The following is a 24,544-nucleotide window of genomic DNA, read 5'->3' as shown; positions in this document are numbered from 1 at the left end:
GTACATAAAATGTCAAGACTAATAGTCTTAAAAGCACTTCATGCCTCCCTGGCCATTTGAACTCGCTCTTGCAGGTCCCTGCCTTCTCCCATTTGTGACGGTTTTTCTCTCTTTCCAATTTGTGTGCTTTTTTGCTCTCTGGAAACATCCATTGAAAATAATGAATACAGCTCAAAAATAAGTGCCAGTGGCAGGCATCAGCAACCACGGGTTCAGGGTAAACAATGTCCCTGTCATTGCCAAAAGCACGGTATTTTCGCTCTTCCCCTCTGACATAAAAGGCACTATTCACCATCTCCCAGAATGCCATTGCAACCCTCAGGAAACCATTCCTTCACTGATGCTCGCTCTCACCCAACTCATAATGCTTTATTGGCAACAGCTCTGTAAGCCTCCTGTAAGAAGCACACACCTGTTTGTCCGACTGTTTCCATACAATGTTGTTGGCCTGCTGTAGGGGGATGTGCTAGCACATGACATGATACCTGCTGAAGACCAGGAGAACACTAGGATAGGGAGGCGTTCCATGAGTGGAGCTTGGGTGTTCCACCCAAGGATTTTGTCCCATTCTGAGATTTACTTTTAGTGGTAGACCTGCCATGTGTCAAAATTCTATGCCTTCCTCGGGTGAGGTGTAACGAGGAGAACTATTATTAATTTCTTCTTGTTTTTTCCTCTTTCTATGTGCATTCTGCAGCACGCATAGAAAGAGGAGAATGCCTATCAGAACTGGTGGTGTCCCTTACTGAACAAAAACAATCCTGCCTACAATGCAGGCACCCTTGCAACATGATGGAAGTGTGCCTGCGTTTGTGCTATGCAGCCAAAAGTTCACCAGCGCCAGGAAAGGGCATGATTGCACAGCATACTATGAAATACGGTGCATTCCCACCCTTTCCCTTTCACGCAGCGCGTGGATTGCTGCATTGCACTGCGTAAAAGATTGATAAATCTGCCCCTGAGTGTGTATGTAATTCACATTATTTGCGTTTGCGTAATTGTGCAACATTTTGGAATAATGATATAAAATTATGCATAATTACTTTAAATGCATAAAAGTAATTTAGTGCAAAGCATATCCTTGCGTTTTTTTCAACAGAAGGATGTATTTTGCTCTAATATAAAGCGCAAAAAAATTAAACGCCTTAAACAGCAGCCACTCGCATTTTAGGCAGTTGTGTTGTTTCCATGCTCTTTAGCTAAATTGTTTGCGTGAACGGTGCCTAATTACTCGATGTATTGTAGTAATATTATTTCCGGAATAACCAGTGCTTAATTTGTAAATCAAAACGTGCCAGTGCTGAAAGCCCTCTTTTTAAACACACGGCTGCTGCAATTAAATGTGCGAACACGAATACTGAGGCAGCCTAATTCTGAAGCCACCTCGGGCATTTTCAAACCATTTAAAGCCACTTCCTGCCCCTTCAGTTCACTTTTGCAGCTTTCTGCTTTCTCCCATTGCGACGCTTTTTCGTTTTCTCTTCCTCCGTCTTTCCCATATGTGTTATTTGCTCGCATCAAATGCTTGGGACAGAAGGATAAGCGCCGGCCCTTTAAAATAAGTGCCGATGCTCTGCACCGGAAACAACAAGCACAAATTAAGCACTGGGAATAACCAAAAAAAAAACGTTTTATAGCTCCTTGAAAACAGACGGGGAGAAATTAGGGCTTCAATATGTGTATGTGAATTAATTGTCAGGAAAAAACTTGAAACATAAAGCACTTGTTGAAAAACACTGAGTTAACCAAACATCAAATGCTCCATAAAATAATTCTGGGGAAAATAGAGGAAGGATCGGAGGTCCGGTGTTTGGGATGCGTATTTTCAACCCTCTCCAAGTTTTGACGTTGTTTATTTTTCTGACTATTTATTTGCTTCGCTCGAAATTACACATCTTGCTTGATCGAGCCGTTCCTGCCTGCAGCAAAAGACGTTTCTGATTTGCAAACTGCACCGCTTTCATGTTGAATCAGTTTTCAACGTTAAACTGAAGAAAATTACAATTCTGAATTGAGTAAATAATATTCACATGCTTTGTGTATTGTTTTAAAATATTATTCAAACTGCCTCTGAAATATTATGCTTCTTTTGACAGGCTGATCCTGAAACAATAAGTAACGAGACTTCACTCGTCAGCTATAACAGTGCATCAAGCAAGTCCGGGTCAGCAACTGAAAAAACAAAGAAATTAGAGGTGTGTGAAACAACTGACATAGTCATCAATCTGACATTGCCATCAAATTATGCCTCTCGGATTTAGAATTTTCTATGGATCAGTAGTATGTTGTACACACAAATGCAGAAATGATGGATTAACTACTAACTCGTGGCAGTAACTGAATTTCTCTAATCCTAAACTTTGTTTTCTTTTTCTCGGTGTACTTTTTTATCCAATTAAAACGTTGAGGCACCGGTTAAAGTATGATGGTTAAACTTATTGCAGCAGATGTATAGTTAGTTGATGGGTTTCTATCTTCATATTTTAATAAGAATCTAACAGGTCGATGTACTCTCGTGTCATAATAATGTTTGCAACTGTCATTAAGAAGCTCTTCGCCTAACTTGTATGGCACGAAAAAACGGTCCCTATGTAATTGTTTTTTTGTAGCAAGGAAAGTCAGGCAATAAGTGCATAGTTACAGACTTCTTGCAGGACAAGACAACGTGTGTTCTTTCTCAAAATACTTCCTGAGCTGCAATTGACAGGGACAACGGGCCTGATTAAGAGTGCTGAGTAGTTTGTACTCCATCAGGGTGCCAGCAGTGCTTAATTTGTAAATAAAGAGGTGCCGGTGCTGAAAGTCCTTCTCTTAAACACGAGACTGCTGTAATTAAATCTGCCAGCACTGAATACGGAGGCAGCGTAATCCTGAAACCATCTCGGGCCTCTTCAATCCATTTACAGCCACCCCTGCCCCTTCAGCTCATCCTGCAACTTTTTACTTTCTCCCTTTATGACGCTTTTTAGTTTTTCCTTCTTCCGTCTTTCCCGTATGTGTCTTTTGCTCGCAGCAAATCCTAGTGGCATAAGAATAAGCCCCGGCCCTCACAAATAAGTGCCAGTGCTCAGCACCGGGAACAACAAGCACAAATTAAGCACTGGGTGACAGTGTAAAATACGCTGTTGCATATTTGACGAGATACCCGTCTTCCCCATTTAGAGATATCTGCCAGCCCCGTGAACATCTCTGATCATTGGCAGGAACCTCCTTCGCGTCGATTCCTGTCAGGTTTCAAAGTTTGACAGGCAGTACTGTCACACTGACCAGCGTTCATCAAACTTTTAGCATGTTTTTGTTTTTTTCAAAAACAAACTCCGGAAGCAGTAGTTTATTTTTTGAAAAATCAAAAGCTAATGCCTTAAGTTCTCGCCCCTGGTGTGAGGGTTTCACAGAACCTTACACTAAGTTTTGGCCCGTGGTGACAGACGGTGAAAACTGGTTGAATTGCCAAAACTCCGACGGCTCGTACTCCATGGAGTCGTCGGAGCGCTATCTCCGCGAGGGAGCCCTGATAGGCTCTGTCTTTGAGATACTATGGTCTGCTTATCTGTGTATCAGGTGGGCGGACAGAGGGTTTGGTAGAGAGGATACTTTGTCGGAGTTACCCTCTCAGCCAAACTCCTTTTCAGGCCCAAAAGGCAGAAGACGTTTGGCACAGGAACACATTTGGCCAAGGTTCATCTTGGCCAAATGGATGTTCTCTATAGTTGTGCACTCTGTTATTTGGGTAATTACAATGGGAGGCAAATAAATAATGGAGAAATAACCAGGAAGGGTGCAAGTAAGTAATATAGAGCATGGTTAGGGTAGAGTGTAACCGAGGGGTCTACTTAAAAAGAAAAAGGGAAAAGGACAGGTCAAAGAAAAGGGAACACTTAAGGTGTTTTCCCATAAAAGGAAAAAATCCAGAAAGTATACAGGTTTAAGTATTAAAGGTAATGGTGAAATAGGAAAAAGAAGAGAGTGAGGGAAGGAGAGGGAAAGTGTGTCGTCCTCTTCAATTAACAAATCTTAAGAGGTTAAACATTTATTTTGCTCAATGAATTGAGAGGTTGAAGCATATTTTCCTGGATATTGTAGTCGTGTTTGTTGTTAAGGGTGGCATCTCCTCCACTGCACAGTCATGGAAGCGCTTCCAGTGCTGGGGAGATCAATTATCTATTGCAGAATGGCTGCCAGGAAGTTGGATGACAGTTTAGATTAAAAAGGAAGGCCGTAAATTGAGAGGAGATTTCTTAAAGGGAAAGGCTTTGGCTGAGTTCCCCACAAGAACTCCCAGAACCAGTGCAGGAAATTGGCTCAGTGATTTTCTGAAAGACATTGCCAAGCAACTACTGTAATATGTAACTCCACCACCACCAATCTGGATCTCAACAAAGGATTACACAGTGAATATTGCCTTTATCACGCCTCTTCTTTTTTTGTAAATTGACTAGGCTTGAACTGTTTGGCACCACAATTATGGGATAGACCTCTCACTTTGTTATCACAAATAAAATGGAGATGAGGGATCCTACTACCAACATCTTTTCGGGTGTTTTCTGAACGTCCTTATCAATATCATGAAATTGGATAACCATCAATCCAACTTCACATAATGATGCAAACATCAAAGCTGTCTTCAGAATAAAAAACTTTCATCCGATAGAGACTTCTAGCTGCAGATTCCTCAACTTTGAATTTCCCAGCCGACAGACTGGATCCGGAAACTTTTGTGTGAGCAGTACCCCTGCATGCAGTCTGGTGGTTTTGTTCAGTTCCATGCGCCGGATGTGATGTCTCAGTCACCTACATAGGCACCACCCAGGCACACAGATGTCAGTTCTTTTCTTTACTCACCAGTTAGCGCTGATTCAGAGAAGAGCTGCCCCTCTGTCTCTTTCTGACAGGTTTATTCAACTTTTTGTGGGCTATTTTTGGAGTGTGTCGAAGGAATGTCTTCTAGGAAAGCAGGTTTAGCACCTGTCATCCGAGTGAACACCACATGCCTGTTGGGCTGTTACTCCCGTACCTTGTGGGATACAGTTGTGCAAGTGCTGCCACAGGTCCCAGAGGAGTCCCGGGCCATCCACTCACAAGCAGTGAAGGACGGGAGAGATGCAGAGAACTTCACTGTTAGGTGTGGTTTGGACATGACTGACTCAGTGGGCAAAACAGTTTTGTTGATGGTGACCTTACGGCACCACGCCTGGCTGAGAACATCTGGCTTTTCGGGGATTTCCAGGTCAACTTATGGACATGCCCTTTGGCAGAGAAGGCAGACTCGGTGCTGGAGTGCTTTAAGGACTCATGGGCTGGGGCCATGTCCTTTGGCCTCACAGAGACACATTGCCCCCATTCTGCCTTTTGCCCCTTTCATTTCTACGGAAGGGGCTTGCCACTGTGCCAACCCTATGTCAACTACCATTCTTTCCCAGCAGTGTGAGGATGTGGACGTTGTGCATTCCAATCATATGGGTCTGGTAGCCAAAGTCGTCTTGCACCAGCACCCTGGCAGCTGCAGTCTCTAAGCCCTCCTAGTCTGGTTCTGCAAGACCATGGGTGCACAGTTGGAGCTATAGAGAGCTGGACAGTGGGTTCTGATATCAGAAGTAGGCAGTGGTTGTTATTCCCACTATTTTCTGATCCCAAAAAGAACAATGGTCTGCGCCCTATTCTAGACCTATGAACCGTCAATCTCTTCATCAAAAAGTAGAAATTCAAAATGCTCAGTTTGGCTCAGATCTTGTCTGTCCTAGACCAAGGAGACTGGCTGGTAGCTTTGGACTACCAGGATGCATGTTTTCACATCCCGATCCTGCCTGCCCACATGCGTTACCTGCGGTTCAAGGGAGGCCACAAGCACTTTCAGTTCACGTGTTCCCCTTTGACCTTACGAGTGCCCCTTGGGTGTTCACCAAGGTGATGATTGTGGGCACAGCTCATCTGCGCAGGTCAGGGGTGTCAGTCTTCCCCTACCTCCATGACTGGCTGTTTAAGGTGGGCTTGCCCCAGACTGTCGTCTCCCACCTTCAGACTGTGTTGGACCTCCTGCATTCACTGGGGTTCATTTTAAACATGCTAAAATCACAACTGACTTCTCAGACGCTCCCTTTATAGGAGCTGTTCTGGACACAGTGCAATTTCGGGCTTATCCTCCTGAGCTGCGAGTCCAGGGTATTCAGGTTATGATACTGATGTTTCAGCCTCTATCCTGGATTTCAGTGAGAATGACTATAAGGCGGGTGGGCCTCATGGCCTCCTGTATCCTGCTGGTGAATCATGCCAGAGGGCATGTGCAGGCTCTGCAGTGGGACCTGAAGTTCCAGTGGCCGCAGCATCAGGGGAATCTCTCAGACATGGTCCAGATCTCAGAGGGAACTGCAAAAGACCTGCAGTTGTGGCTTACGAACCGTGATCGGGTCAAAGGCAGACTCCTCTCCCTTCCCCAACCAAATCTGACAGTAGTGATAGATGCGTCACTCTTGGGATGGGGCAGCCACCTGGGAGCGGTAGAGATCAGAAGTCTCTGGTCTCTGGTGGAATCCCGACTCCATATAAACTTGCTGAAGCTCTGGGCAATTCTACTAGTATTGAAAGCATTTCGTCCCTCTGTCAAGGGGAAGTTAGTACAGGTGTTCATGGACAACACCATCGCCATGTGATACTGCAACAAGCAAGGTAGGGTGGGGTCGTGGAACCTTTCTGAAGAGGCCCGGCGTCTCTGGACTTGGCTGTACAGCAGGTCATAACCCTGGTAGTTCATCACCTGGCACGTTCTCTGAATGCCAGGGCAGACAAACTCAGCTGTCGATGCCTAGCAGATAACAAGTGGTGTCTCCGTTTGGAGGTGGCACAAGGACTCTTTCAGTTGTGGGGAGAGCCTTGGTTGGATCTGTTCACCTCTGAAGATAACGCACAATGTCAGCAGTATTGTGTCTAACGCGGCAATCACTTGGAGATGCTTTTCATCTTGAGTGGAGTTCAGGCCTCCCATAAGCCTTTCCACCCATACCACTTCTGCCCAGAATTCTCATGAAGATCAAGGACGATGAAGCCCAAGTAATCCTTGTGGCTCCGGACTAGGCATGGAGAATATGGTATCCAGAACTTATGAAAATGAGCACTGATCCTCAGATCAGGCTGCCCCTTCACGAGGATCTTCTGTTGCAGCAGCAGGTGAGGGTTCTCCACCCGAACCTGTCAACTCTCCGCCTCCTTGCATGGAGATTGAGCAGCGCAGATGACAGCTTTCCAACTTCCTCCCAAAGTCTGCAATGTTATTCTGGCAGCCAGGTGTCCCTCCACCAAAATGAGATATGCCTGCCGCTGGCAAAAATTTGTAAAATATTGTACAGAAAAGTCTATTGATCCTCTTTCTGCCTCTTTTTCTGATATTCTTCTCTTTATTCTTACCTTTGCCCAGCAGGGCTTTGATCTGGGGACTCTTAAGGGTTACCTCTCTGCTTTGTCAGCCTTCCTGCGGCTGCCTGACCAACCCTCTTTATTTTAGTCCCCTATTGTAAATAGGTTTCTGAAAGGGCTTGTACATATGTTTTTCCCATCGCCCTTCATCATGCTTCAGTGGTTCCTGAACCTGGTTCTCATGTACTTTGTGTGCTCCTTTTGAGCCACTACACAATTGTCTCCTCCGGCATCTTACCATCAAAGCAGCCTTCTTAGTGACATTAACATCTGCCTAGGGGGTTAGTGAGCTAAAGGCTTTATCATCCAATTCCTCTCCTCTTACCATGTTCCCTGACAAAGTGATGCTTTGTACCCAGGCCTCCTTTCGTCCAAAAGTGGTGGCCCCATTCCATTTGGGACAATCTGTCAATCCACCCACCTATACACTCCTCCACACCCCCCTCAAGAGGATGAGCGACTTCACTATCGAGACCCAAAAAGAGAATTGTTGTTCCACCTTGACTGCACGAAAGAGTTACGGGTGGACAACCAACTCTTCACAGGCTATGTGGGCACTAAAAAAGGTTGAGCAGTACAGAAACAAACCATTTTGCGCTGGGTCGTTCTCTGTATCAAGATCTGCTATGCCCTGGCTGAAAAGCAGCCTCCTGAGGTCTTAAACTTAAAGACCCATTCTACCACAGGAAAAGCTGCGACCACAACGTTAGCTGGTGGAGTCCCAGTTCTGGACATCTGCCAGGTAGCAACGTGGGCGTCATTGCACACGTTTGCCAAACACTACTGCCTGGAAAGTCGGGTCCTGAGGGACAGGCATTTCGCCCATTCAGTGCTGCAGGACCTTTGTCCGCATCTGACTGCTAGGAGGATATGGCTTGGGTATCTATTCAAAGGTAAGGAATCTGCAGCTAGAAGTCTCTATCAGGTGAACAAGTTACTTACCTTCGGTGAGACATTGGGCCAGATTTACTAAAAAGTGTCACAGAGCGGTGCCGCGCCAAAACTGGCAGTGCCACACTGTGTCACTTTAGAAATGCAGGGATCGCCATATTACTAGAATACGGCACACCCTTGCGTTTCCTCCTGCACTGGTGCTAAACTGAGCTGCCTAGCGCCAACACAGGCATCCTTGCACAATCGTGCAAGGATGTCTGCATTGAAGGATTTGGTTGTTTATGTGCAGAATGGTGTTCCTAAACAATCACTAATGGCGATTTGGAACTTCTGTGTGTGCTGCAGAATGTAGTACACACAGAAGTGCCAAAGCATCATTTTGAAATGATTATTTATGTGCAAGAAGCGACACCTTCCCACACATAGACAATAAATTCTGGCATTTTGCTCTTTCTATGTGTGCTGCACAATGCAGCACACATAGATAAAGCAAAAAACGAGGAGGAATAAAAGTATTCCTCTTTGTTGCGGCTTGCTAATGCTACCCCTAGGGTGGCGTTAGATTTTGGCGCTGCCTCAGGTTTTTGAAAACTCGTAAATCTTAGGCAGCATCAAAGTGCAATGAGTTTTGCTGTGGCACGCCCACAGCAACACCCATTGCACACCCTTTTCACACAAAGGGCTGCGTGTGAAGTGGCCGTATTTACAAGGTGGCGTTAAGCCACAGAAAGTGGCTTAACGCCACCTTGTAAATACGGCACAGGGCACTTTGCCACCGGAGAGTCACGAAAAGTAATGCTCCGGTGGCACTAGTGGCTCTTAAATATGCCCCTTTTTATGGTAGAGACAATATCTAACTGCAGGTTCCTTACAAACTCACCCATGCCTCACCGCTCTGCAGACAGGATTCTAGGTCAAAGGTTGCTCGCCTTTCATGGCCCTAGTTTTGACACACATCTGTCAGTTCAGTACATGGCACTGTGCTTCTGGCGTGGCAAGTTGTGAAAAGTAACTGACGTAAGCATGCCTGGGTGGTGCCTATATGGGTGACCGCAATGTCACTTCAAGCACCAAGGCACGGGAACAGAATGAAACCACCCAAAGGCGCGCAGAGGGGTCCTGCTTACGCAAACATTTCCGGATCCAGTCTGATGCCTGAGAAATTCAAAGGTAAGGAATCTGCATGCACAAAGGGGAGAATAAACTGTCTGCGACTGTCTGACCATGCTAAGGATATATGATGTGATGCAGTGGTTCTAACTCAAACAAAATGCTCCTTATGAGGGAGCCTAACGTTTTTTACTTTAAAAAAAAAAAAGAATTGTCATCTTTAACAGTAGCAACAATTTTAAATTAGTGTTCATAGTTCCAAAGAAACAGGTCAACTATTGAAAAGTTAATTAACGAGGACCTTTCAGCATAGCATGTGTTTTACCAATGGGGAATCTGCTGAAAAGGACTGTTGAAAATGATCACTTTTTCGTATCAGAGAAATTCTCTAAAATGAGTTCTATATGTTACAAAAAAATCTGATTTTAGATGTTTAGCACAATGATTCCTACCCATCAATAGTGTTTTCACAAATCATGATACCCAGAAAAACCAATTACTACATTTTCATTACAGCATCCCAACATCAGTAACAACTCATTTATCATTAAGTAGCAGGCTCAGGTGTTGTGATGTGGCCAAATAGAGAGAATAAATAAATATTGACAAACAACAGATTAATAATATTTCTGTCATGGAAAACTGAAACCAGAGCTATGAAACAATTATATTTAGACCAAAAAGAGAAAATCCATCAATTCCTTATACCAATGCCACTCTCCCACTGGCTGACCCCCAAATTCCATCCTCTCTGCCCCTTAACAGTCCTCAATACAAAAAAAGGTGGGGGTCCAGATCCTCCAACTGAAGATAAGACTTTATTTCCATGTCTGTATTCTAACTGACTCTGCTTAGCCACTCCTTAGAATCAATTCTTTCTTTAGGAGCAGACTCCTACAGAGAAATCACTGACATCAGAAGTAAAGCTTCTTTGCTCGGCTTGGCCGGAGTGATTTTTAGTTCAAAGTTTGGAGACAGTACTCAGTGAGTTCTTCTCAACCTTGTGTCCCTGAGCTACCCGACGATTTTGCCCAACGTTTGTTACTTTTCATCAGATGGTCCCTTCTGTTTGTCCTGTTTGAAAGCCTTCAGACAGCCTTCACTGCCATTTTATGAAAGGATGACCCTCCATGTTAGCAAGGTACTGACGCACAGTTGATGGACAGACTGCCAACAGCTACTCTATAAGTAACAAATTTTACAGCTCCTTAAAAGTGTTCACCCATCTTTTTAAGATATCGTAAAGGTTGTTTTTCAACCAGACATGCCTAATCGGACTTCTTCTTAGTTCTTGAACTTCAAATAGTGTAGCCTGGGGTCAGACCAAACTTTGTAATCAACACTTGCTTATCACACCTTTGTCTTTTAGCAGATGGCTCAATATTTGCTTCCTGTTGTCTTTTTCGATGTATCCCAGCATTGATGGCCAACTGGATAAGAAGTCCTCTTTGTCTTTTAGTAGGTGACTCAGTATTATTTTCATGGCCCTGGTGTCCCATATTTTCCCCAACCACATGGTAGGGAAGGAGATGTTTTCTGTTTCCAGTATGTAGTTTCATGTTTGCTGTTCTTAAATGTTAGTCTCTAGTCCTTCCTTCATCCCATCCAGGGGCGGCTCCTTCGATATGGCGAAAGAGCATCGCACAACTGGCTGAGGCAGAAAATAAAACAATAGTTTACTATTGTTTTATTTTTCTGCTTCTGGCACAACCACAGTGCAGGGAGGGGCATGGCTAGGCCACAGGAGGTGGGAGGAGCGAAGAGTGCACCTAAGTGCGCATGTTTGTTTGGCCGGATGTCTGAGGCAACCAAACACACATGCACACTTAGGTTTCTCCAGCACAGCTGTGTTTAACAGACGGGCTGGAGAAACTGCACAGGCCCGAGGACTTTGTCTGAGTGGCAATCTGAGCCACTCAGACCAATCCTGGCACTGCTTTCATGCTAGGTTTAGCGTGAAAGTAGCACCAGGATTTCTGGGGAGCCTGTGCTGGTGTCCCAGCAGTGAATGCTGGGATACCACAAGAGGAGCAACGTGTCAAGCGGCAGGGACGGAGGCAAGATAAGCATCTCCGCCCCACCCCTCCCCTTAGGTTATGCAGCAGCTGCTGCTGATCCCATCCATCTGGTCAAAAAAGTTAACACTTTTTTGGGTTGTCTTGTATATGGTAGCCCTGTATCTCTTTTATTGCTGCAAGAGCGTTTTTCCAGTGCCCTATTATGACTGGGCAAAACCACCAAATAAGTATAAGATCCTCTTTCTGCCCATATCCCCTCCAATTTTTTTCTAGTATTCACTTTCGTAAATGTACAGTATCCATTGACTTTACAGTGTCCTTTGAGAGTGATTAAATTGTCAGTGTCCTCCATAGAATGCCCAAGTAGACACGTTTACAGGCTAATTGCTTCTTAAGTTTCTCGGCGGCAATATATATATATATATATATATATATATATATATATATATATATATATATAAAACACACTTCGGCTACTGCCTTACCCAAACGCTGGCAATGATTTGAACACTCGCCCCAGATTTTAAAGTAATCATCTTAATTGATAAAATAGTTCACAAGGAAAGCGGTCTTAATTATCCCCAACTTTTCTTTCCCTCAGAGCGCGCCCATATCAGTATTTATTTTTTGCATCACTGGCCCTTGTAACCAAAGATTCCCTCGCAGTGAGCGCTTGGCACGCTTTCTGTTCTTTACATACAGTTTTCCCTTTATCATTGCGAGTGTTTGAATTCCCATTAGCAGTTTTTTCCACCCTTCGTCTCCACAACACAGAAGTCACTGTTTCCCTCGAGGTATGATTTGGTAATCCACACTCCTCCCTGAAGTCACGTTACCAAATAATGTGGTAGGTACTTGGCACTTCACAGGTCGTGGCGGTTCTGGCAGTGAAAATTCAACGTGCAACAAAATTCCACCGAACTATATATATATATAATAAATAGCTTTATTTTGATTAACTTCAGATCACTTCTAAAATAAAAATATTAAAAAAAATTCCAGCTCAAGCAAAAAAAAGACATTTATTGTGACATGAACATGTGGACACTTACTGTCTCCAAGGCAAGGGTATGATGTAATACACAAATATGTATATCATTTTTTTCTGAAAGGCTAAATCCAAAGAGCGTGCACCAGATGAAAAACTTCTCAAACCAGCAGGGAAGGGAACAGAGGGACGGAGAAGGTCTATTGCGCCTGGAGAAAAGCATGGAGAATCACGAAGAAAGTCTGTTGCACCACTCCAGAACGTTTCTAGTGAGTATCAAGACATAAATCAATAGTAATTTATGTAGTTGCCATTGCTTTTTCTTTTACAGAGTAAATTCCTGTGTGCCCATGTATGGTAATGCTTAGAATGTCCAGGTGTAAAAATGTTTTGTCAACAACCTCAGTATAAGCCAGTGACCTAGATAACATTTCACCACTCCCCCCAAGTTTAAAAACTATGTCAGTAATTACACAGTTCATCGCAATCTGGTTTAGTGACGTATGTGCTGGCACAGGATATCTGCTCCAGTTGTTTATAAGTCGGGATTCAGATCCAACTTCCAACATTTGTGACCAGAACTAACACACCATAGGCCAGAATTGTTGAACAAGCATAGAAATAGAAGCGAGCAGGACTGCTGAGTGACCCCTTTGAAGCCTCTTTGAAGCCAGCTCCTCCAAACAAAGACCATGGCATATTGGTGTGAATGTAAAACGTAAGGGCCCAATTCTTAACTTTTGTGCACCAAAGTTCAACTTATAGGCACAAAACATTTGTGTGGGTTCATTTTCTTTAGAGATTCATAGGTTCATTAATCATAGCCATTTTCCCTGGCACATGGGATTTGTTGTATGGAAATTATGCCAGTATGAAAACATTGTCACTATGGTGAATTCAGGTTTAGTGGGAGTGTTTGGGCATTCCTAGACGGATCTAGAAATTGTCTAGAAAGAAGATCTCTAGAAATTGAGACCACTCTCAAACTTATAATTCTGTGGGTATTTGCCTAACAATGTGAATGCAAGCAGTTTTCTGATGTAGAAGTGTGCACAAATCTACTGCTTTCACAGTAATGACTAAGGGGCATATTTATACCCAATTTGTGCTGAATTTGCATCATTTTGTTTACGCAAATTCAGCGCAAAACTAACTCCATATTTATATTTTGACATTAGACCAGTAAAACATCAAAAGAGTTCGCACCATTTTTCAGATGCATGAACCTACCTTGCGTCAATGACATGCAAGGTAGGCGTTCCCATCTAATAAATGGTGCTAATCCCATAGCCTCATATTTATCCCCCTTGTGCTAAGACGCACGTGTGAGAGGAGGGGCTAAATAATGGTGCAAAGCTTACTTTGCAACATTATTTAACACCTGGGTCAGACCAGGCGTTAAGGGACCTGTGGACCCATTTCCATGGTTAAACACCATGGAAAGGGTCCACAGGTGCCCTCTTCAAGCCCCAGAGACACCCCCACCCACACCAGAGGGACACAGGAGGATGGGGGACCTCATCCCAGGTAAGTAGGGTAAGTATAGGTAAGTAATTAATTTTATTATTAAAGTGCCATTGGAGGGGCAACTTGGGGCCCCCTGCAAATCACAGGGTACAATGGCCATGCCCAGGCGACACTAGTCCCCTGTGCTGCCATTGGCGTGGTGGGCATGACTCCTGTTTTTTCTAAGACAGGAGTCATGTGGTATGGATGGTTTTGCACCAAAAAATGACACTAGGCAGGTTAAAGCCATCTTTTTTTACTCTAACCAGCCTAATGTAATTTTTTGGTGCAAAACCCCCTTCTCCCATACTGCCAGCCCCACCCGGCTAACGCCATTTCTTTTTTTTACACTAGCCCACCCTTTGACTGGCTTGCGTCATTCCATAAATGTGCCACCCGGCTGGTGCTCAGGAATAGTGAAAGTCGGTGCTAAACGTTTTGGTGCCGAACTGCGTTAGTGCAGTTTTGCACCAAAAAGTATAAATATGCCACTAAGTGTGCCTCTGGGGCCGCACTGTGAAGAACAGTATCACATCTGAATGAGGGAGCAGTGGAAGGGGTTCCAACACAGGCAAAATTATATTGTCATGGTAAAATTGTGTACCTTATTACAATTACACACATAATATTGTCATGGTAAAATTGTGCACCTCATTTTAATTACACAGGTTTAATAACTTGGTCATTTGAGTGCTCATGGAAAACTATGCAGTTGATACCACAACCACAGTAAAAAGAGGCCTTTGGTAAAAATTTAGCAAATATATTGAAGGCAGTGGGGCTGTGATGTCTTAATGTTAGGTCCAAAAGAGATACCTCTGACCTTCACCTTTATCTCCCCTTTTAAATTAGCCACGTTGTACTATGTAAGGATTTCCATGGAATACTTTCATGGCTTCCTTATAACACCTAAAATCTCAAGTGATCATGCAGCTTTATCATGCAAGATTAGCATCACTCTACAGCAATGGCAAAAAATCCAGCTGACCGGCAAACAAACCGGCACAGAGCCCCTTAACTGCATTGCTTGGAAGTGGAAGTAGTTCCCCAGAAGCAAAAAGGAATAGAGCAAGCAAAAGAAAGATGGGCCCGGATTATAAGAGAAATAGCAACCTAATTGAGGGCTGTCACAACTGAAAAGTATCCTACAACATACAATGGAGGGAAGCAACTAAATGGAGAGAGCTCACAGAGCAGAACCCCAATCTATTTGAGGTCGGGCTGCCTGGAAAATCAGGAATGAGCTAAATACAGCTGTATGAAGAGACAGTAGTAAAAGCCTAACATCCAAATGGCTGAACAAAAAAGTTCAAGTTTTGAGGTGCGTGCCTAGAAAGCAAATATAGGTTGCTAAGAGAATGAAGGATGATATAAACTGGACCAAACTTCATGCAGCCCTCAAATGTAAAGATTCAAGGACATTTTGGGGCCTCCTAAAAAGCTCAACTAAAGTAACAAAAAATAAATCAACTGGTAACATCTCCACAGTGGACTGAATGTATACATTCCTGTACTACAAGTACTTCCAGCAGCAGCACCTATATTGGGAAAAATTGAGAGGGCAAGAACAGTGACAGAAGCCCCATGTGTCTGGGGAGCTTACAGACACCAACAGCCTTTGAGAAAGATCAAACCGCAAGCTCACAACAGTAGGAGCTCTGCTACCTGAGGCTGTGATAGCTACTTTTCAAAAGGCGATGGAATACTCACAGCTAGCCAGACGACTGCAAGTCGATATCCCAAAAAGTCAGCAGGATCGATATGAGCGCGTCAACGCTTCATCTTGGCTAAAAAATAAAATAAAGATGGGCAAGACTTTAAGTAAGTTAAGAGCGACTGGCGCCCCTGGCGTTAACGGCCTTCCTGCAGCATTCCTTAAATCTGACTCCACCCAATGGACACAGACGTTACATACAGGCTTTGTAGACTGCCTCAACACTACTATGGTCCCAGATAGCTGGTGAGGGTCTATTCTAGCCCCAATTCATAACCACGGAAGTCGGAATTTGCTGTTGAATTACAGAGTGATAGCGCTATTAGATGTTAAAGGAAAGTGCTACGCCAGACTTCTAAATGAGTAGCTGGAAACTTGTGCTACAGAAAAATGACTGATCCCATGGTTTTCATCCAGCTTCCAAAGAAATAGCATCATCGAGAACAGTCTACTTACCTTGCCTTTCCTTACTGATGAAGCTGCACGCCCTAAGTCATTACTGCTTTAGACAGATTTAATAGATTTGTGGGCAAAGTTAAGTGCATGAGGAATCCCCCGCTGTTAATGAAATTAATACAAACAAGTCTGTATTTTAGCCCCTCCAGAGGTCCCTTAGGGGCATATTTAAGAGCCCCTAGCGCCACCGGAGAGTCACTTTTCGTGATGCTCCGGTGGCGCTATAACCTGCGCTGTATTTACAAGGTGGTGTTAAGCCACTTTTTGCGGCTTAACGCGACTTTGTAAATACGGCCCCTTCACATGCAGCACTTTGCATGGAAGGGGCGTGGAATGGGTGTTGCTGTGGGTGTGCCACAGCAACACCCATTGCATTTTGACGCTGCCTCAGATTTACGACTTATTGTAAACCTAAGGCAGTGCTAAAATCTAATGCCCCCCGGGGATGGCATTAGAGTGGTACAATGAGGAGAAATGCTTTCATTTCTCCTCGTTTTTTGTTCTTTCTTTGTGTGCTGCAATTTGCAACACATATAGAAGGAGCAAATCGCCATTGAAGATTGTTTTTGTGGAGGAAGGTGTCCGTTCCTGCACAAAAACAATCTCCCCCTCAACGCAGCCTTCCTTGCACTGCAGCGCAAGGGTGGCTGCGCTGGCGCACATCAGCAAATTTAGAGCCGGCTCAGGGGGCAACACAGTAGTGCGCGCATTCTAGTAAATATGGCGCATCCCTGCGTTTTGAAAATGACGGTGCACAATGCTGCCATATTTGGCGCAGCGCCTTGCACCATAATTTTCCATTAAATCTGTCCCTTAATGTCCTGGTTTTCTATTGCATGGAAAACGCTATCATTATTAACTTAAGTAAAACAAAAATAATTATCTTCGAAAATAAATTGATTAAACAGGTTGCATGGCGCATTGAAGGAGCCGGTTTAGAAAGAGAAAAAAGCTTCAAATATCTAGATACATCTATATGAAAGGGGTGGCATCGGACACAAGAATTTGCGCTGAAGACAAGATTTAATCATCTGATGTGTACATTGAGTTGCTTCAAAAATAACTTGGCTTGAGAAAAGACCAGAACATTATTGTCTGGATGATGTAAAGTGATGCCTACTATCTCTTACATAGCATCCATGTTCAAAGATCAACTGTTCAGCTGGTTGGACAGTCAGCAATGTATGTGCTAGCGCCTCCTATTTGCTGTGGCAGACTGTTCCAGCTGAGTTCAAATCAGGCTGGAGTTCAGTCTGACCAAACTAGATCTGGTGCTATGCGTACGATAGGTATCATACTGCTTAAAATTACAATTAGCTAACACCAGTACACTTATACAACTTCTCTGGAAGAAAAATTGGAAGCAAAACTCGGCATGGGGGACTTTTCAATCTAATTCCGTGAATCTATTGCAGGCGGAAGACCTTGTCAAAGCAACCTTTCTAGCAAAGCGAGAACAGAATTGCTAATGAGGAACACAAAATCCTAGTCATTTGAACACGATTTGAGGGGCTTAAAAACCAAGTCCCACCGTGGCTGGGCGGTGGATCTATACACCATGGGTTTCCTGCCTTACAAATTGAGTCTCCCCCACTGTAATTTGTCTAAATACAACCTCATGAGATAGCGGTTTGGTCTGATCCTGTGATGATGTTACTGATTCAGACTGAGGAATGGAGAAACCACTAAACAATGCAGACTGCGTCCCCAGTCGGACGAATCATCAACACATGTAATATGTATTTGTGATAGAATTAAGTTCCTAACAATGCACAGGCTACATCCGATGCTCGGTGTTTGAAATATTAGATACTGTAGGGGTGCCTTCCTTTGTTTAAAAGCAGAATCATGCCAGCTCCAAGGGCATTTCTTGAAATGTATGAAAGATGTTGCAGAAGAATAACAAACCATTTTAAGGAGGTCATCATAAGTTTAACGGATGGTTTTTACCGTCTGCCGAACTTCTGACAGGGAGGTTGCCGCCACACAGGCTACCTCCAAGCCAGCCCCATTAAGAGTTTCCCACTAGGTCAGTGGGCGGAAACCTGAGTTTCTGCCTGCTGACCTAGCGGGAAACAGGCTACAGCATTGTCGCCGGCACGTAATCGAGCCGGCGGCAATGCTGTAGCGAGCAGGTTGCACCAGCATCCTTGCAATATTAATTGTCTGCAAAGCAGACAGTGAACATTGCGATGCTGCTGGCCCGGGGGGCCCCTGCACTGCTCATGCCAAGTGCATGGGCAGTGCGGTGGTCCCCCAAGGCCCCCCTGCACATGTTCTCCGACAGCCTTTTCATGGTGATGGTACTGCCATGAAGCTGCTGGCGGAGAGGGGGATCGTAATCCCCAGGGCGGCGCTGCCATGAAGGATTAGGTGCGCCGCCACCATCTCTAGACCGCTGATATCTCCAATCCTGGCCCAACCACCAGGGTTGTAATGTGGCGCTCGGACCGCCACATTGGTGGCGGTCCGACCGCCATCCACGAGTCTGGCAGTCTAGTGACCGTCAGACTCGTAATGACCCCCTAAATATAGATATTTAATAGTAATTTCCCTCTCTAACAGAAGTGGACCAGGTTAAACGCACCAGAGGGAATTTGTTTGTCTTCAGTAATCACCACTGAATTCGCATGGCAATCAAGCATGTAAACCCTGTGTACTCCCTTTTTATTGTGGTCGCAAGTGAGGGCCTTAATAAGGGAAATGTGGGATGTAACTCTATGTAAATAGGGGACTGATGAATTTAAATGAGGCTTTTGGGACTCCCATGCATACATGGATGCCAGCGGGGTCTGTTTTAACTACTGAGGGAATTGTACATTTAGGACACCATCGAGGGGCTTTCACTAATTAAGAGAAATGTGCAATTTAATCCTGTGCACCAACGGGTATTATTGAATAATTGACATGAAACAGTTGTATGCGTAGTATGTATGCGTAGTAAGGGATTATTTTGAGGAATTATCGATATTGAGCACTCTGAATTTCTTATATAATAGTTGTTGCAACTTTTTATCATGTGTAAGGAGGCGATTTATGTGCTATTATGGATGTAAGTTAGGGTCTTAATTAATAAGTGAAATGTGCCATTTAACTCGTAGTATTCTGGATTTCTTACCTTACAAAGGACCTAAAGTAGGCAAACGGCCTCATGTCCCATCATGGATGCCAGCAGGGTCTTAACTAATAAGGAAAATGTGCAATTCAACACTATTGGACTGATTATGCCTTTGGCGGATGGTTTACTCCGTCACGAACGTGACGTATATCCCGCCAGCCATTTTAAAAGTTCCATAGGATGTAATGGAACTTGTATTACGGCGGACGGGATATACGTCACGTTTGTAGTGGAGTATCCCATCCGCCAAAGTCGTAATCTGGCCCTGTGTACCTAGAAGATTACCGCAGAACGGTCCAAAAGAATATTTATATGTAAAAAGGGAATACTTTTAAGAATTATTTATAGTGAGCACTTTGAAGGTCGTGTAAATTTGTTGGTCCGCAAACGTTCACTTTGTGCCATGTTCCATAAATCTCGGTGCATTAAGGTATTGAGTTAGTTTGGATGTCAGTAAGGGTCTCATATAGCAAGGGAAATGCACAATTAAACTATATGTAATTAGGGGACTTTCTCGTAACAAATTTAAAGGAGACGTGTGAAAATTAGAGAATGCTTTTTAGGAATAACTAATTACATTAAGCTTTTTTAAATATATTGTATGACAGTTAGTCACTTTAATTCTTTGTAGTGATTTTAATTAATCAAACATAAACTTACTTACTATGCAGTAGGTCGTTTTCTTTGCGTAAATATGAGATTCTTATCAAATTCCAAAAAGTTTGTAATTTGCACCAAATAAAAAATAAGTGTACAAATATGCTGTCTTTGTTTACAAATTTTTAGGATGAGGTCTAAAATATTTGATGATTTAAATTCAGGGTCACTGAAATTATGTGATTCTGCGGCTGTGGCGTTTTCTGCGTAGTTATCGATTTGCCACTTAACCCATCATCTGCTGCATACTCTGCAGATTAAAGCCCCAAAATGTTTTCTATGTTAGTGGTATGAACATTTACTAAAAACGTGGTGACTCATGTCCTTGTACAATGGAAGCCATTCACAAAGTTTGACAGTTCATCTTTCGAATGTTTATTGCTATAGTCGGCTTTTAAACGGGTACTAATACGGTGAACTATTTGCCTAAACAGTGTTGCCATCTGTAAAAATTACAAAATAATGGAGCATTACAACCCAAAAATGAGCTTCATTATGTTGCATAATTTGCCTTTTTTGCTGCATAATTTAGTCAACCCTGCCACATAGTTTGATCCTCCCCTACCGCATAATTCCAGTGGCCCTATTTATATTGTACCTAGTGATAGGCATTACTTGTTATTAAAGTGTCACTGACGACTGCAGGTAAGTAAACCAGGATACATGGAGATATAGGCCCCTATTTATACTTTTGTGTGCCGCATTTGCGTCACTTTTTGACGCAAAAGCAGCGCAAACGTACAAAATATACTGTATATACTTGAGTATAAGCCGAATTTTTCAGCCCACTTTTTGGGCTGAAAAATCCACTTCGGCTTATACTCCAGTGAACAAAAAAAAAAAAAAGAACTTACCGAGGACTTGCGCGCGGCCGAGGCTTCGGTGCTTCCGGGATCGCCATTCACAGAAGATGCAGCTCCCAGCGTGACACGTCATCCGGATGGGCTGCGAATGAAGAAAGTCCTACCGCGCAGGCGCAGTACAGCTTAAACGCGATAGAAGTAAGGAGCCTCAATTAAAGCAATTTTATTGTTATCTACCTGTATTTTTATTTTTGAAATTTACTGTGAGCTGCTGCATTTCCCAGCCTCGGCTTATACTCGAGTCAATAACTTTTTCCAGTTTTTTGGGGTAAAATTAGGGGTCTCGGCTTATACTCGAGTCGGCTTATACTCAAATATATACGGTACTTGTATTTTGTAAGTTTGTGCCGCTTTGCGTCAAAAAATGATGCAAATGCGGCAGAAAAAAAGTATAAATATGGGCCATAGTTCTTTGTCCAGGATCGCACTATTTCTAATAAATGCATGCATTGGAGTTTAGATTTTGTTGGATGGTACCCATTAATGAAGTCATAACACTGCATAGTTTTCGTACAAAAGAATAGTTGTGTGGAATACTGTACAGCAGGAAAAGGTTTTGGCCCAAAAAAGGATCAACTCTGCTAGCATTCATGTTAGAATAAGTAATCTGTTAAGAAGTTGACACTATGCTGCAGAACAAAACATTATAGAAATCTAACTAATGTGGTTATGAAGTTATATGATAAAAACAGAAATGCTGGACCGGGCTGTCCCAGTGCAACAGATTGAATCACTAATAGTACATAAGGTTGGAACAGAATGTGCCAACCGTATGTCTGGTCTTGAGGATCATGACATTTTAAAAGAATGACCATACACTAAGAGACAAACCTGTGTAACAATGTAAAGGAGATCAATATGCTGTGGACTATCAGGAAATATTTCTGACCATCATTGGCAAGAGAGGTGAATGAGGAAGCATCATTAAAAATCCTGGCATTGATTAGTGAGTTTATGGGGTGGGTTCTCAGAAAACAAAAATTAAAACAGAATTGAGAATAGATAGACACTGAAGTTGTACAGCTACTAAACTTAGAAATGGAAAGAGGAGCTGCGAATGGGTGATCTAGAATATATAAAGGCAATATTCTTGAAAAATTAGAAGGTCTAAATGAGAAGCTACTTCTTTAGAAGTGAATTGCCCTGTCAAAATGCTTCAAGGGTGGAATAGCTTACAGAGTTCAAGCAAATAACCATCTACCCTTGTTCAGCTCCCTGCTCTCTATGATGTTGGCTAAACTCTTACGCTGTAGCTAAGGAGACACTTTACTTGTGAATGCCCCAGTAGTAACACAACTGGCACAAGAACCTGTTTCTGTGATAATATTTCTTTATTGCACTCAAAACTTGAAGAGGTCATTTTATTCTGGCAAGCCCAAGGGAAGTCAGAGAGAAGGAGAATCCCATTGATATTCATATCTGAGGCAGAGTTAACAATAATAGATGGACAGAAATAAACATTCTTCACACATCCCTATGAGGTAGGGGAATTGGCTGAGTGCAGAGAATGTCATAGGCTGAGCAATAAACATAAGACTGAAAGTGGCCTGCCCGCAAACACCAGTTGTTTGGAAACTGAGAAAGTCAAATGAAAGTAGATGCAAGGAAGAAGTCCAGAGGTGTAACTCCAAACCCTCATTCTTATCTATTATGTTCTCTGAGCACAAACGACTTTCACTACTGACTTCGCCACATTCATCACTGAACAATAAATGTGTAAAGAGCAAAATAGCTACCTCCGGGATTTCAATGTCAGCTGTTGTTGACCATTAGACAAAGGCACCTTTTCCATAAAACAGTTGCTTCTCAACACTAACTTGTGGAAGTCACTAATACCCAACGTACTCCAAGGATAAAAATCCTGGATTTTGTGCTTTGTGGTAAACAAAATGTAGAATGCTGAGGTATTCACACAGGAAAGCTATTGTTTGTTGATAGAAGAGTACTTTATTGGTTCAGGTCATAGGATCAGTGAAGCCCCATCCTGCCAGAAACAGCGTTTCTCGCCAACTGACAAGGAGCCTCCCTTGTACTGTCATGATGCATTCTACATTCCAAGAATGCCTCATGACATAGTTACAGAGCTCCCATGGACACATTATACAGTGCTCGTAACTTAATGCAATGCATAATACAGTGATCGTAACTTAATGCACTTACGTTACCACATCACCTCCCTTCCACCTCAAACAGTAAAACTATCATTCTAAACATAAGAACTACAAATAGATCTTCATATATAAAATAATTAAATTCATATCTCTAATCTCTAAAAGATATGTAACATATCAGATGAATATGTAACTCCAATTTTATACTCCAAAACTCATATGTAGTCTTGTAACCGTGTTGGTTTCTTTACTTCTCGTTTCGGTCTGGAGCACAAATCACCACCTACACCGAAACTAGGCAGTAACACAATGCTCGCTGTTCGGTACACCATTAGGTGAAGTGACCGGATCACCAATCTGACATTTCGCCACCCTGTTCAGATTCCAGATCCTGTGATCATTTGTCCTTATAGCATTTTTAAATTTCTTAATCACTTTAAAAGGACCCATAAACTCGGAAGACCTCTTCTCAAGTCTTGGAAATGTTATCTTTACCCAATCACCAACTCTCATCATTGTTTCTCTTACACCTTTGCGCACATCATACTGTTCTTTCCTTTTGACCTTTTTAATCATGTTCCTTTCTCCTCCAACCTTCTACATCGTCCATAAGAGGATCAATAGTTTTCCTTTTTTCCTGTACCCAACCAGGTGCAACTTCATTACAAGGTAACCTACCCCTAAATAACTGAAAGGTCGTTACTCCAGTAGAAGAATGTGGTGTCAAGCGATATTCTCGTACCTTTTTTTAAATGTAATTTTCCCATTGTACATCTAGTGCTTGAGCTAGTTGTAAACTTTCTTTAAGTACCTTAATAAACGGTTCCACTACACCATTAGATTCGGGGTGATATAGTGCTGCCTTTTTGTGTTTAATTGCCCTATCCTTCAAAAAGGATTCCACTAATCCCGATGTGAATTAGACACCATTATCAGTGAGAATAGAAGCAGGAAATCCTTCCCTCCCAAAGAGCTCTTCAAGAAAGCAAATTACCTCTCTAGAATCTATAGAACTTACTACTTTGATCTCCGGCCACCGAGAATACATGTCAATGCACCCTAAGACATAACGATCAGCTGATTTCAATCTGACCGGTCCAAGTATATCTAATGCTATGTCCACCCATGCTCCTGAAGCTTCCTCTCTTATCACCATGGGTTGAGTTCTACACTTTAAGGTTTTATCAGATTGGGCACATGCTTGACAATTCCTCACATCCCTTTCTATCAGCATATCCATTGCGGGCCTCCAATATGTAGTCCTTAGTCTCGCCTTAGTTTTGGAAATGCCCATGTGACTAGAATGAGCATGTTCTATTAATTTTTTCCTCAGACTGCAAGGTGGAATCAACTTGCTACTTCTCACCAATACTCCATCAACAACGGCCAATTCATCCTTTACCTGCCAAAAAGGTAACAACATTTCATCACAGCTTCTTTTTGCACCCCATCCATTTTTCATCTTGTTTATTACCCTCTGTAAATCATCATCTTTCATCAACTCTTCCTTCATTCTGATTCTTGAATCACTGCCCCCGTTATAAGACATACCTTTATATTTTGATCTAGATCTTCACCCACAAAATACTCTTCTTCATCATCATACAAAAGTTCTTCTACCCTGGAATTATGTTCTTTACACATTCTAGAAAGACAATCTGCTTGTACCTTCAAGACACCTGGTATATATGAGACATTGTAC

The 24,544-nt window shown here is 42.9% G+C and overlaps 1 protein-coding gene across 4 annotated transcripts in view; it reads left to right on the top strand.

Moving 5' to 3' along the window:
- The window catches only part of RSPH10B (radial spoke head 10 homolog B), a 232,302-nt gene that overhangs the window by 157,383 nt on the left and 50,375 nt on the right, over positions 1-24,544 (top strand). For all 4 annotated transcript variants that reach the window (XM_069210152.1, XM_069210149.1, XM_069210150.1 and 1 more), the window contains exons 17-18: positions 2,097-2,195; positions 12,542-12,686. In XM_069210152.1, the coding sequence (XP_069066253.1) occupies positions 2,097-2,195; positions 12,542-12,686 (244 nt within the window). The remainder of the gene's footprint in view (positions 1-2,096; positions 2,196-12,541; positions 12,687-24,544) is intronic.

This window comes from Pleurodeles waltl, chromosome 10, assembly GCF_031143425.1.
Source record: "Pleurodeles waltl isolate 20211129_DDA chromosome 10, aPleWal1.hap1.20221129, whole genome shotgun sequence".
In the NCBI taxonomy this organism is placed as follows: Eukaryota; Metazoa; Chordata; class Amphibia; order Caudata; family Salamandridae; genus Pleurodeles; species Pleurodeles waltl.
This window is presented reverse-complemented; position numbering and strand designations above follow the sequence as displayed.